A 14588-nucleotide genomic window follows, 5' to 3' on the forward strand; every position below is an offset into this window, starting at 1 on the left:
ATTTTGACTCAGTTGGAAAACTTTTGTAGTTTTTTGTGAGCATGTGTGTTTTGCTTATAGTCCTGAGCCATACTCTTCTTTTTTTTTAAGATGATGTTTAGAGCAGTAACAAAAACTACAGTTAACATGAGGAATCTAAGAGAGGAGACTAGGCCTAACAACATGGTAAAAGTTTTACGTGTGTTTCAGGCAGTTGTAGTGATTTGACATTGTGGGGTTTTTTTTCTTTTTTGTCCTTGTATTTTCTTTTGTAAGTTTGTCTTTTGGACCTTGTTGCCTTTTATCTAGTGTATGTAAAGAAAAATACCACCAATTGTAATGTTATTGAGCGAAGGATTGTTCTGAACACTGTAAAGACTTCCAAATAAAATGAATTAAATTTTGTATGAACAGGTGTGGCAAAACATGTTGGTGATGCCCTTAAAGAACATACTTCCAGATCATCTCGAAAGATTTGCACTATCGGAATAGCTCCGTGGGGAGTGATTGAAAACAGAAATGATCTTGTTGGGAGAGATGTAAGAGTGTTTTTTAAAATTTCTTACATTTAAACTTATGTATAAACAAAGTTAGAGCAAGAATAATGCGAAGTCAACCTAAAATATTCATGATCATACCACGACCGTTTCGAAAATGCATTCATAGATACAAAAAGTAGTGTTAATACATTGTTTCTGCCTTCTTTTGTATAACTATTTCACACCGTTTCCATGTCATGCCAGTCTTTGTAATTAAATTTTTAATGGCGACATTCTATTAAGAATTAATTGTATTGTCTGTAAGAGTAGTAATCAAATACCGGTGTTTTATTCACGTAGGTTAAAGACATGTGAATTGGTTATAGATATCTTTCAAGAGATTATTGAAAAGGAATTACTGAATTATAATGATCACTTTCAAGTGCAATTAAATTTCTAACATCAATTTTAAAGATTCTGCTTATGACTGGAAAAATAACTATGACATTTGATTGCTTTTATTCAGTGTCCTTTATATATTTCACTTTATTCAGTAATAACTTAATAGTTTCTTCACATTGTTTATTTGCTTGTTTGCTGCTGTTTCCTTTCCATGGGATGATGAAATATGGTATATTCTGCAATGATAGCTGAAATACAATACTGTGGTTCAACCCATTATTGAATAATCTTCAGCTGCTTAAAAGCTCATGCTTTTTGATATATTCTTTTACATTTTCTATTTGTTGCTATGCATAAATAGAATCTTAACTCCTACTTGCCTTTACAGATTATTTCAAAATTTGTTTTTACTTTATATTAAATTTAATCCTGCCCACTAACTCTCATGTTTGCTATTGTTTAGGTGGTTGCTCCTTACCAAACGTTATTGAACCCTCTGAGCAAATTGAATGTTCTGAATAATCTACATTCCCATTTCATATTGGTGGATGATGGCACTGTTGGAAAGTATGGGGCAGAAGTGAGACTGAGAAGAGAACTTGAAAAAACTATTAATCAGCAAAGAATTCATGCTAGTAAGGGGATTTATAAATTTGTTGTTGTTGAAATTATCCTGGGCTGTAGTAATTGCGAGCAGCATTCTAAAAAAGGTAGACTGTTCTTTAAGTGTTCATTTCCTTATGTAGCAGGATAACATACAAAACAGCCATGAATGACTGACCTTACACAAAATAAGATCTAGGAAAGGAAGTCTGAGATTAAATAGGGTACTCAGATAACAAAGCCAAAGCCACAGAGGTTCATTGGAAGCTTTGTTGCTATTGTAATCCCACTGCAGCTCAAGGAATTCAGAAATATTCTTAATGTATGACATATTCCAATACCCGACTTTGAAATTCAAGATTGAAGAGGAAAAATATACTTTATTGTGAAGTAAGAATCACCTTGCTTAAAGTTGATAACACGAGTAGGTATCACTCTTTGGTAGATAATGTCTTAAGAGTTGGTATTTTTGACACTGGTCTTCCTTTCTTTTTTTTTTTTTTACATCTTTATTGGAGTATAATTGCTTTACAATGGTGTGTTAGTTTCTGCTTTATAACAAAGTGAATCAGCCATACATATACATATGTTCCCATATCTCTTCCCTCTTGTGTCTCCCTCCCTCCCACCCTCCCCATCCCACCCCTCCAGGTGATCACAAAGCACCGAGCTGATCCCCCTGTGCCATGCGGCTGCCCCCCACCAGCTATCTGCCTTACATTTGGTAGTGTATATATGTCCATGCCTCTCTCTCGCTTTGTCACAGATTACCCCTTCCCCCTCCCCATATCCTCAAGTCCATTCTCTAGTAGGTCTGTGTCTTTATTCCTGTCTTACCCCTAGGTCCTTCATGACATTTCTTTTTCCTTAAATTCCATATATATGTGTTAGCATACGGTATTTGTCTTTCTCCTTCTGACTTACCTCAATCTGTATGACACACTCTACGTCTATCCACCTCATTACAAATAGCTCAATTTCATTTCTTTTTATGGCTGAGTAATATTCCATTGTATATATGTGCCACATCTTCTTTATCCATTCATCCAATGATGGACACTTAGGTTGTTTCCATCTCTGGGCTATTGTAAATAGAGCTGCAGTGAACATTTTGGTACATGACTCTTTTTGAATTATGATTTTCTCAGGGTATACGCCCAGTAGTGGGATTGCTGGGGCATATGGTAGTTCTATTTGTAGTTATTTAAGGAACCTCCATACTGTTCTCCATAGTGGCTGTACCAGTTCACATTCCCACCATCAGTGCAAGAGTGTTCCCTTTTCTCCACACCCTCTCCAGCATTTATTGTTTCTAGATTTTTTGATGATGGCCATTCTGACTGGTATAAGATGATATCTCATTGTAGTTTTGATTTGCATTTCTCTAATGATTAATGATGTTGAGCATTCTTTCATGTGTTTGTTGGCTGGCAGTCTGTATATCTTCTTTGGAGAAATGTCTATTTAGGTCTTCTGCCCATTTTTGGATTGGGTTGTTTGTTTTTTGTTATTGAGCTGCATGAGCTGCTTATAAATTTTGGAGATTAATCCTTTGTCAGTTGCTTAATTTGCAAATATTTTCTCCCATTCTGAGGGTTGTCCTTTGGTCTTGTTTATGGTTTCCTTTGCTGTGCAAAAGCTTTGAAGTTTCATTAGGTCCCATTTATTTTTGTTTTTATTTCCATTTCTCTAGGAGGTGGGTCAAAAAGGATCTTGCTGTGATTTATGTCATACAGAGTGTTCTGCCTATGTTTTCTTCTAAGAGTTTGATAGTTTCTGGCCTTACATTTAGGTCTTTAATCCATTTTGAGCTTATTTTTGTGTATGGTTTTAGGGAGTGATCTAATCTCAAACTTTTACATGTACCTGTCCAGTTTTCCCAACACCACTTATTGAAGAGGCTGTCCTTCTCCACTGTACATTCCTGCCTCCTTTATCAAAGATAAGGTGACCATATGTGCGTGGGTTTATCTCTGGGCTTTCTATCCTGTTCCATTTATCTATCTTTCTGTTTTTGTGCCAGTACCGTACTGTCTTGATTACTGTAGCATTGTAGTATAGTCTGCAGTCAGGGAGCCTGATTCCTCCAGCTCCGTTTTTCATTCTCAAGATTGCTTTGGCTATTCGGGGTCTTTTGAGTTTCCATACAAATTATGAAATTTTTTGTTCTAGTTCTGTGAAAAATGCCAGTGGTAGTTTGATAGGGATTGCATTGAATCTGTAGATTGCTTTGGGTAGTGGAGTCATTTTCGCAATGTTGATTCTTCCAAGCCAAGAACATGGTATATCTGTCCGTCTATTTGTATCATGTTTAATTTCTTTCATCAGTGTCTTATAATTTTCTGCATACAGGTCTTTTGTCTCCTTAGGTAGGTTTATTCCTAGATATTATATTCTTTTTGTTACAGTGGTAAATGTGAGTGATTTCTTGATTTCACTTTCAGATTTTTCATCATTAGTGTATAGGAATGCCAGAGATTTCTGTGCATTAATTTTGTATCCTGCTACTTTACCAAATTCATTGATTAGCTCTAGTAGTTTTCTGGTAGCATCTTTAGGATTCTCTATGTATAGTATCCTGTCATCTGCAAACAGTGACAGCTTTACTTCTTCTTTTCCGATTTGGATTTCTTTTATTTCCTTTTCTTCTCTGATTGCTGTGGCTAAAACTTCCAAAACTATGTTGAATAAGAGTGGTGAGAGTGGGCAACCTTGTCTTGTTCCTGATCTTAGTGGAAATGGTTTCAGTTTTTCACCATTGAGGACGATGTTGGCTGTGGGTTTGTCATATATGGCCTTTATCATGTTGAGGAAAGTTCCCTCTATGCCTACTTTCGGCAGCGTTTTTATCATAAATGGGTGTTGAATTTTGTCGAAAGCTTTCTCTGCATCTGTTGAGATGATCATATGGTTTTTCTCCTTCAATTTGTTAAGATGGTGTATCACGTTGATTGATTTGCGTATATTGAAGAATCCTTGCATTCCTGGAATAAACCCCACTTCATCATGGTGTATGGTCCTTTTAATGTGCTGTTGGATTCTGTTTGCTAGTATTTTGTTGGGGATTTTTACATCTATGTTCATCAGTGATATTGGCCTGTAGTTTTCTTTCTTTGTGACATCCTTGTCTGGTTTTGGTATCAGGGTGATAGTGGCCTCGTAAAATGAGTTTGGGAGTGTTCCTCCCTCTGCTATATTTTGGAAGACTTTGAGAAGGATAGCTGTTAGCTCTTCTCTAAATGTTTGATAGAATTCGCCTGTGAAGCCATCTGGTCCTGGGCTTTTGTTTGTTGGAAGATTTTTAATCACACTTTCAATTTCAGTGCTTGTGATTGGTCTGTTCATATTTTCTCTTTCTTCCTGATTCAGTCTTGGCAGGTTGTGCATTTCTAAGAATTTGTCCATTTATTCCAGACTGTCCATTTTATTGGCATAGAGTTGCTTGTAGTAATCTCTCATGATCTTTTGTATTTCTGCAGTGTCAGTTGTTACTTCTCCTTTTTCATTTCTAATTCTATTGATTTGAGTCTTCTCCCTTTTTTTCTTGATGAGTCTGGCTAATGGTTTATCAATTTTGTTTATCTTCTCAATGAACCAGCTTTTAGTTTTATTGATCTTTGCTATCGTTTCCTTCATTTCTTTTTCATTTATTTCTGCTCTGATCTTTATGATTTCTTTCCGTCTGCTAACTTTGGGTGTTTTTGTTCTTCTTTCTCTGATTGCTTTAGGTGCAAAGTTAGGTTGTTTATTCGATATGTTTCCTGTTTCTTAAGGTAGGATTGTATTGCTATAAACTTCCCTCTTAGAACTGCTTTTGCTGCATCCCATAGGTTTTGGGTCGTCGTGTCTCCATTGTCATTTGTTTCTAGGTATTTTTAATTTCTCTTTGATTTCTTCAGTGATCACTTCATTATTAAGTAGTGTATTGTTTAGTCTCCATGTGTTTGTATATTTTACAGATCTTTTCCTGTAATTGATATCTAGTCTCACAGCGTTTTGTTCGGAAAAGATACTTGATACGATTTCAATTTTGTTAACTTTACCAAGGCTTGATTTGTGACCCAAGATACGATCTATCCTGGAGAATGTTCCATGAGCACTCGAGAAAAAGTGTATTCTGTTGTTTTTGAATGGAATGTCCTGTAAATATCAATTAAGTCCATCGTGTTTAACATATCATTTAAAGAATGTGTTTCCTTATTTATTTTCATTTTGGATGATCTGTGCATTGGTGAAAGTGGGATGTTAAAGTCCTTTACTATGAATGTGTTACTATCGATTTCCCCTTTTATGGCTGTTAGTATTTGCCTTATGTATTGAGGTGCTTCTATTTTGGGTGCATAAATATTTACAATTGTTATACCTTCTTCTTGGATCGATCCCTTGATCATTATGTAGTGTCCTTCTTTGTCTCTTCTAATAGTCTTTATTTTAAAGTCTATTTGGTCTGATATGGGAATTGCTACTCCAGCTTTCTTTTGGTTTCCATTTACATGGAATATCTTTTTCCATCCCCTTACTTTCAGTCTGTATGTGTCTCTAGGTCTGAAGTGGGTCTCTTGTAGACAGAGTATATATGGGTCTTGTTTTTGTATTGATTCAGCCAATCTGTGTCTTTTGGTGGGAGCATTTAGTCTGTTTACATTTAAGGTAATTATCGATATGTATGTTCCTATTCCCATTTTCTTAATTGTTTTGGGTTCGTTATTGTAGGTCTTTTCGTTCTCTTGTGTTTTTTGCCTAGAGAAGTTCCTTTAGCATTTGTTGTAAAGCTGGTTTGGTGGTGCTGAACTCTCTCAGCTTTTGCTTGTCTGTAAAGGTTTTAATTTCTCTATCAAATCTGAATGAGATCCTTGCTGGGTAGGGTATTCTTGGTTGCAGGTTTTTCTCCTTCATCACTTTAAATATGTCCTGCCACTCCCTTCTGGCTTGCAGAGTTTCTGCTGAAAGATCAGCTGTTAACCTTATGGGGATTCCCTTGTGTGTTATTTGCTGTTTTTCCCTTGCTGCTTTTAGTATGTTTTCTTTGTGTTTAATTTTTGACAGTTTGATTAATATGTGTCTTGGCGTATTTTTCCTTGGATTTATCCTGTATGGGACTCTCTGTGCTTCCTGGACTTGATTAACTATTTCCTTTCCCACATTAGGGAAGTTTTCAACTATAATCTCTTCAAATATTTTCTCAGTCCCTTTCTTTTTCTCTTCTTCTTCTGGAACCCCTGTAATTCGAATGTTGGTGTGTTTAATGTTGTCCCAGAGGTCTCTGAGACTGTCCTCAGTTCTTTTCATTCTTTTTTCTTTATTCTGCTCTGCAGTAGTTATTTCCACTATTTTATCTTCCAGGTCACTTATCCATTCTTCTGTCTCAGTTATTCTGCTATTGACCCATCTAGAGTATTTTTAATTTCATTTATCGTGTTGTTCATTGTTGCTTGTTTCCTCTTTAGTTCTTCTAGGTCCTTGTTAACTGTTTCTTGCATTTTCTCTATTCTGTTTCCAACATTTTGGATCATCTTTACTGTCATTATTCTGAATTCTTTTTCAGGTTGACTGCCTATTTCCTCTTCATTTGTTAGGTCTGGTGGGTTTTTATCTTGCTCCTTCATCTGCTGTGTGTTTTTCTGTCTTCTCATTTTGCTTATCTTACTGTGTTTGGGGTCTCCGTTTTGCAGGCTGCAGGTTTGTAGTTCCCGCTGTTTTTGGTGTCTGTCCCCAGTGGCTAAGGTTGGTTCAGTGGGTTGTGTAGGCTTCCTCGTGGAGGGGACTAGTGTCTGTGTTCTGGTGGATGAGGCTGGTCTTGTCTTTCTGGTGGGCAGGTCCAGGTCTGGTGGTGTGTTTTGGGGTGTCTGTGGACTTATTATGATTTTAGGCAGCCTCTCTGCTAATGGGTGGGGTTGTGTTCTTGTCTTGCCAGTTGTTTGGCATAGGGTGTCCAGCACTGTAGCTTGCTGGTCGTTGAGTGAAGCTGGGTGTTGGTGTTGAGATGGAGATCTCTGGGAGATTTTCGCCATTTGATATTATGTGGAGCTGGGAGGTCTCTTGTTGACCAGTATCCTGAAGTTGGCTCTCCCACCTCAGAGGCACAGCACTGACTCCTGGTGGCAGCACGAAGAGCCTTTCATCCAGAACCTTTTATCCACACGGCTCAGAATAAAAGGGAGGAAAAGTAGAAAGAAAGAATTAGAAGAAAGAAAGAAAGGAAGGAAGGAAGGAAAGAAGGGAGGGAGGAAGGAAGGAAGGAGGGATCGAGGGAAGGAAGGAAAAAAGAACGAAAAGATAAAGATAAAATAAAGTAAGATAAAATATAATAAAGTTATTAAAACAAAAAATATTAAGAAAAAATTTTAAAAAAAACAACAGACAGATAGAACCCTAGGACAAATGGTGGAAGCAAAGCTATACAGACAAAATCTCACACAGAAGCATACACATACACATTGACAAAAAGTGGAAAAGGGGAAAAAATCATAAATCTTGCTCTCAAATGCCACCTCCTCAATTTGGGATGATTCATTGTCTATTCATGTATTCCATAGATGCAGGGTACATCAAGTTGATTGTGGAGCTCTAATCCACTGCTTCTGAGGCTGCTGGGAGAGATTTCCCTTTCTCTTCTTTGTTCTCACAGCTCCTGGGGCTCTGCTTTGGATTTGGCCTCGCCTCTGCATGTAGGTCTGTTCTTCGCTCAGACAGGACGGGGTTAAAGGAGCAGCTGCTTCGGGGACTCTGGCTCACTCAGGCCGGGGGGGGGGGCGGGGAGGGAGGGGCACGGAGTGCGGGGGGAGCTTGTGGCAGAGGCCGGCGTTGCGTTGCACTAGACTGAGGCGCACCGTGCGTTCTCCCAGGGAAGTTGTCCCTGGATCCTGGGACCCTGGCAGTGGCGGGCTGCACAGGCTCCCCGGAAGGGGGTGTGTGGTTAGTGACCTGTGCTCGCACACAGGCTTCTTGGTGGCGGCAGCAGCAGCCTTAGCATCTCATGCCCGTCTCTGGGGTCCGTGCTGTTAGCCGCGGCTCGCGCCCGTCTCTGGAGCTCCTTTAAGCAGTGCTCTTAATCCCCTCTCCTTGCGCACCAGGAAACAAAGAGGGAAGGAAAAGTCTCTTGCCTCTTCGGCAGGTCCAGACTTTTGCCCAGACTCCCTCCCGGACTCCCTCCCGGCTAGCCGTGGTGCACTAACCCCCTGCAGGCTGTGTTCTAGCCGCCAACTCCAGTCCTCTCCCTGCGCTCCGACCGAAGCCCAAGCCTCAAGTCCCAGCCCCGCCCGCCCCGGCGGGTGAGCAGACAAGCCTCTCGGGCTGGTGAGTGCGGGTCGGTACCGATCCTCTGTGCGGGAATCTCCCCACTTTGCCCTCAGCACCCCTGTTGCTGTGCTTTCCTCCGCGGCCCCGAAGCTTTCCCCCTCCACCACCCGCAGTCTCCGCCCGCGAAGGGGCTTCCTAGCATGTGGAAACCTTTCCTCCTTCACAGCTCCCTCCCACTGATGCAGGTCCCGTCCCTATCCTTTTGTCTCTGTTTATTCTTTTTTCTTTTGCCCTACTCAGGTACGTGGGGAGTTTCTTGCCTTTTGGGAGGTCTGAGGTCTTCTGCCAGCGTTCAGTAGGTGTTCTGTAGGAGTTGTTCCACGTGTAGATGTGTTTCTGGTGTATCTGTGGGGAGGAAGGCTATCTCCGCATCTTACTCTTCTGCCATCTTCCCTTCGTCCTCTGGTCTTCCTTTCTGATCATGGTCAAACTTTCTGGTTCAACATCTGGATTTTTATTTCCAAAAAAAAAAAATTTAATAATTTTAGGAGACCAAGGAGGTGAGCTCTATGACAAAGTGAAATAGAAATACAAACTCAGAACAGTATTTTCAGATTATGATGGAGTCATAGCATCTCCTAAAAATTAGGAATATCTTAGAATCCTTCATACCCCACTAGGGAATGCCTATATTTTGGATTCTTTCACTGCAGTACAAGTTATTGTAAAACAAAAATTGGTATTCACTAAATTTTTTGTTACTCTTAATAGAGGTCTTGGATTTTTTTGATCTGTTTTTGTCTGTGTAATCCTGATTCTGTTAATTTCTATATTAATGTCTCAATGCATTTGGAATCAAAAATAGACATTTTAAAAGTGATTAAAGACAAATACATATGAGAAGTTCAACTCATAAAGTATTAAAAAACTGAAAACCAAATTGGTGTTTTAATTTCTTGTCGAGTTAATGTAGTGAAATATACAAAATAATTATTGCTTTTCAGTGAATATATAAATTATAGTGTGTGCCTCATTGTATATTGGATTTTCTAATTTTGTTATTTAGAACAGACTTAAAGTCAGTGCAAAAGTAATTTATTCAGTATTTAATTTATTTATATCAGACTATATATCATGTTGAGTACATAAAATTAAGTCAGCACAGTCTTATAGGAAATTATATTTTGGCATTTTATTTTTGATTGAGTGAAAACTAAGATTAAATTACTGAATTTTGCCTAATATCATAATTAATCTTTTACCTTTTTTAAGGAATTGTTCAAGGTGTTCCTGTGGTGGCACTTATATTTGAGGGTGGGCCAAACGTTATCCTCACAGTTTTAGAATACCTTCAGGAAAGTCCTCCTGTTCCAGTCGTCGTATGTGAAGGAACAGGCAGGGCTGCAGATCTACTAGCATATATTCATAAACAGACAGAAGAAGGAGGGTAAGTGTATGATTACAACATATTTTTAATAATTTTATGTAAAGAAGCTGTGGTTTTTAGAAGATTAGATTCATTTCAGTGTTTTAATAATATGAAAATACCTTCTTAAGTCTTGAGGAAATAGCCTGTCTGATACATTATTGGAATGAATTAAAATATAAGTCTTTGTAGTGGACAGTTTTCAAAGACCTGTTAAATAGACAGAGGCACGTATCTTTTGACGCAACAGTTCCATTTCTGATAATTGTTCCTACAAATGTACTTGTACACATGTGAAATAACATATATAAAGTTACTCAATACAGTGTGGTTTGTAACAGTAAAAGATTGGAACAAAATAGAACATTTATATCAAGGGGGCTAGATAAATAACTTAAGGTACATCTGCACAACGGAGTAGTTTGTAGTTACATCAGGTATCTGTATATTAGATTTGGAAAGATTACCAAAATATATATGTAAAAAAAGGAAAATGTACAGTAACATGTATATTTTGGCACCTTTTATGTAGGAAAAAAGACAAGGAGATAATTGTATGTATTGAAAGAGATCCTCAAATGTTATACAAAGTAATAGTGTTTCTTGAAAGCAGTTGAGATGGAATGGCTGATGGAAGACAGTGGGAAAGACACTTTCACTATGAATTTTCACAGTTTTATATTTTATATTATATCATATTTTTGAGCATGTAAATATATTCCATATTGAGAAAAAGAAATAAAAATGCAAATGTGCTGATATTTAACACATTTTGTTAAAATACTGCTTTTTACACCATATTATCTTTATACAATATCTTACATGATAAGATACTGTATAACTGATAACATTAACACATGCCTTATAAAAAAATTAGAAATAATTCAAAGAGAAAAATCACTCCATTCCATTTTCCACCCTTACGACTTATAGTAGGAGTCTAATGAAGGAGAAAATTTCACTCAGGGTGAAGTATTTAATATTAATACAGTATCTTTAAATGTCTTGCCTGGATCCACTAGGACTTGATATTAGATTCTGCAAATAATGGAATTTGAAATCTGGATTGAGTTATGTTTCCTCTTACTTCAGGAATCTTCATGATGCAGCAGAGCCTGATATTATTTCAACCATCAAAAAAACATTTAACTTTGGCCAGAGTGAAGCAGTTCATTTATTTCAAACACTGATGGAATGTATGAAAAGAAAGGAGCTCGTAAGTACATTTCACAGAATAAGCCTTTTTTTTTTTAATATAAATTTATTTTGGCTGCATTGGGTCTCCATTGCTGTGTGCAGGCTTTCTCTAGCTGCAGTGAGCGGGGGCTACTCTTTGTTGTGGTGAGTGGGCTTCTCATTGTGGTGGCTTCTCTTGTTGCGGAGCACAGGCTCTAGGCACATGGGCTTCAGTAGCTGTGGCACGTGGGCTCAGTAGTTGTGGCACACGGGCCCTAGAGCACAGGCTGAGTAGTTGTGGCGCACAGGCTTAGTTGCTCTGCGTGTGGGATATTCCCGGACCAGGGCTTGAATCCGTGTCCCCCTGCATTGGTAGGTGGATTCTTAACCACTGCGCCACCAGGGAGGCCCAGAATAAGCCTTTTTATTTCATTCAGAGTACATTCTAAACTGGATAAATGCTTTTTTATTTTTTTAATTTTTTATTTTTATTTTATTTTTTTTATTTTTTGCGGTACGCAGGCCTCCCACTGCCGCGGCCTCCCCCGTTGCGAAGCACAGACTCCGGATGCGCAGGCTCAGCTGCCATGGCTCACGGGCCCAGCCGCTTCGCAGCATGTGGGATCTTCCCAGACCGGGGCACGAACCCATGTCCCCTGCATTGGCAGGCGGACTCTCAGCCACTGCGCCACCAGGGAAGCCCTGGATAAATGCTTTTTAATTAATTAATTAATTTTTGGCTGTTCCCCATGGCTTATGGTATCTTAGTTCCCTGACCAGGGATTGAACCCAGGCCCTCTGCAGTGAAAGCATGGAGTCCTAACCACTGGACCTCCAGAGAATTCCCAATTGGAGAAATACTTTTTTAAAAACTTTGGATTTAAAATTTTAAAATCTTTTCTAACCATGTAAAGATGTCATTTATAATTTTGTTCAAGCTAAGAGATAGCATAGAAGGATTATAGGTTTTTTTTTAAAATTATTTTATTTATTTATTCACTTTGGCTGGGTTGGGTCTCTGTTGCTGCGCGCGGGCTCTCTCTAGTTGCTGTGAGCGGGGGCTGCTCTTCATTGTGGTGTGTGGGCTTCTCATTGTGGTGGCTTCTCTTGTTGTGGAGCAGGGGCTCTAGGCGCACGGGCTTCCGTAGTTGCAGCACGTGGGCTCAATAGTTGTGGCTCATGGGCTCTAGAGCACAGGCTCAGTAGTTGTGGCGCATGGGCTTAGTTGCTCCGCTGCATGTGGGATCCTCCCGGACCAGGGATTGAACCCGTGTCCCCTGCATTGGCAGGCGGATTCTCAACCACTGCGCCACCAGGGAAGCCCCTAGAATATAGTTTTTATATGGTGTGGAGACATGTATTACACTTGTATTTTTGGAAAAGTTTCATAACTAAGCCTCAGTAGATTATGTTCAGGATCAAGGAAGAACTCTAAAGAGTTATTATTGGCTTCTCTAAAATATATTTGGAGGAAAAAACCCTATTTTCCTCTGAGTGAGTGCTCAAATTAAAGATCAGTGCTGCTTCACTATTGATACTATGTGTAAAACAGATAACTAATGAGAACCTGCTGTATAGTATAGCACAGGGAGCTCTACTCAGTGCTCTGTGGTGACCTAAATGAGAAGGAAATCCCAAAAAAGAGGGGATATATGTATACGTGTAGCTGTTTCACTTTGCTGTACAGTATAAACTAACACAATATTGTAAAGCAATTATACTCCAATAAAAAAAAATAGAGACCAGTGTTGCTTAATTTCAGTCATCTAGACATGGGCTTAAGTTTACAGAGACAAAAAATTTTTACAGTTCTCTACGTAGGTGGATGATAACATGGTTTGATCTGCAGTTTTCTTCCATGCATTTCGTTTTTGTATACTATGAAATGAAGTTAGTTGAAAAATTTGTATTGGGGTTATAACAACAGACTTTTACTTTATGAAAAGATTATTAAATGAAAACCTCTCTCTAATGGTATTATGTTTCAAATAATTTTAAATAAATTTCCAGTAAAAGGATTCAACAAAACACTTCTCATTCAAGAACACATATATTTACTTGAACTGAGTAAGTGTCCACTCTGCAGAAGAAACAGCAGGATTTACTCAGATTAGTAATTTATAGCCTTAGCTCATAAATTGCTTATTCTAGTAATGGACATAAAATATATAAAAAGTTAATATAATATGAAACCAAACATTTTGAATATACTTGAATTTTATTTTTTTAAAATTTATTATTTATTTTTAGCTGCATTGGGTCTTCGTTGCTGCGCGTGGGCTTTTTCTAGTTGCAGCGAGTGGGGGCTACTCTTCGTTGCAGTGTGTGGGCTTCTCATTGCAGTGGCTTCTCTTGTTGCGGAACACAGGCTCTAGGCGCGCGGCCTTCAGTAGTTGTGGCACGTGGGCTCAGTAATTGTGGCACACGGGCTCTAGAGCGCAGGCTCAATAGTTGTGGCACCCAGGCTTAGTTGCTCCGCGGCATGTGGGATCTTCCTGGACAAGGAATCAAACTCGTGTCCCCTGCATTGGCAGGTGGATTCTTAACCACTGTGCCACCTGGGAAGTCCCTACTTGAATTTTATTTGGTAAATGATACAAATTCTTTAATTTTCTGTGTTTTGATTGTAATGAAATTATTCCTGACTCAAAAAAACTATATCTGCCAAGTAGTTTGCAGTTACTTTGCGATTTATATGCCTTATGTCTTAGCTTATAAAATATAAAGGCATAATATTATGAATTGATCTTTAAATAGATTACTGTTTTCCACATTGGATCAGATGAACATCAAGATATAGATGTAGCAATACTTACTGCACTGCTTAAAGGTAAGACTTAAAATTCATTTGTTAGGTCTTTCATTTATAGTGTTTTTATATAAGTTAGGATTTTTTAATTTGACTAAATGTTTGAGAACTGAATTTTTCAATAGTTTTTCTTTGAAAAAGACACAGTGTTCACTTTCTTTGACAAATTTGCTTTTGTTTTTAATCTTACAGCTTTTTAAAAAGTTCATACCGGGATTTATGCCATTAGACCTATTTAATTATCCTGTTAAGAATGTGTCAAACATGTCATATTTTTAATTGGCTGAAAAATAATTGTTTAAAAGTAATAGAGTATTAGTTAATAGAAATTAAGGATAGCATTCTTAAATGTGCTATTTTCATTAGGGAGGAAAATTTGGAAAGAAAACTAATGGTATCTTCTAGGACTAAGGGGTTAATGCACACGCAGTTGAATTGTTTTCCTCTTATTATCTTTCCAAAGACATCTAACTGA

The 14588-nt window shown here is 38.2% G+C and overlaps 1 protein-coding gene across 2 annotated transcripts in view; it reads left to right on the plus strand.

The window, feature by feature from the left end:
• TRPM7 (transient receptor potential cation channel subfamily M member 7) overlaps positions 1-14588 on the plus strand; it is a 120821-nt gene that overhangs the window by 36908 nt on the left and 69325 nt on the right. For both annotated transcript variants that reach the window (XM_029236519.1, XM_029236520.1), the window contains 5 exons: positions 394-518; positions 1324-1495; positions 9975-10149; positions 11221-11344; positions 14062-14134. In XM_029236519.1, the coding sequence (XP_029092352.1) occupies positions 394-518; positions 1324-1495; positions 9975-10149; positions 11221-11344; positions 14062-14134 (669 nt within the window). The remainder of the gene's footprint in view (positions 1-393; positions 519-1323; positions 1496-9974; positions 10150-11220; positions 11345-14061; positions 14135-14588) is intronic.

Source organism: Monodon monoceros, unplaced genomic scaffold (assembly GCF_005190385.1).
Source record: "Monodon monoceros isolate NGI ecotype Baffin Bay Population unplaced genomic scaffold, NGI_Narwhal_1 Super_Scaffold_21, whole genome shotgun sequence".
Taxonomy (NCBI): domain Eukaryota; kingdom Metazoa; phylum Chordata; class Mammalia; order Artiodactyla; family Monodontidae; genus Monodon; species Monodon monoceros.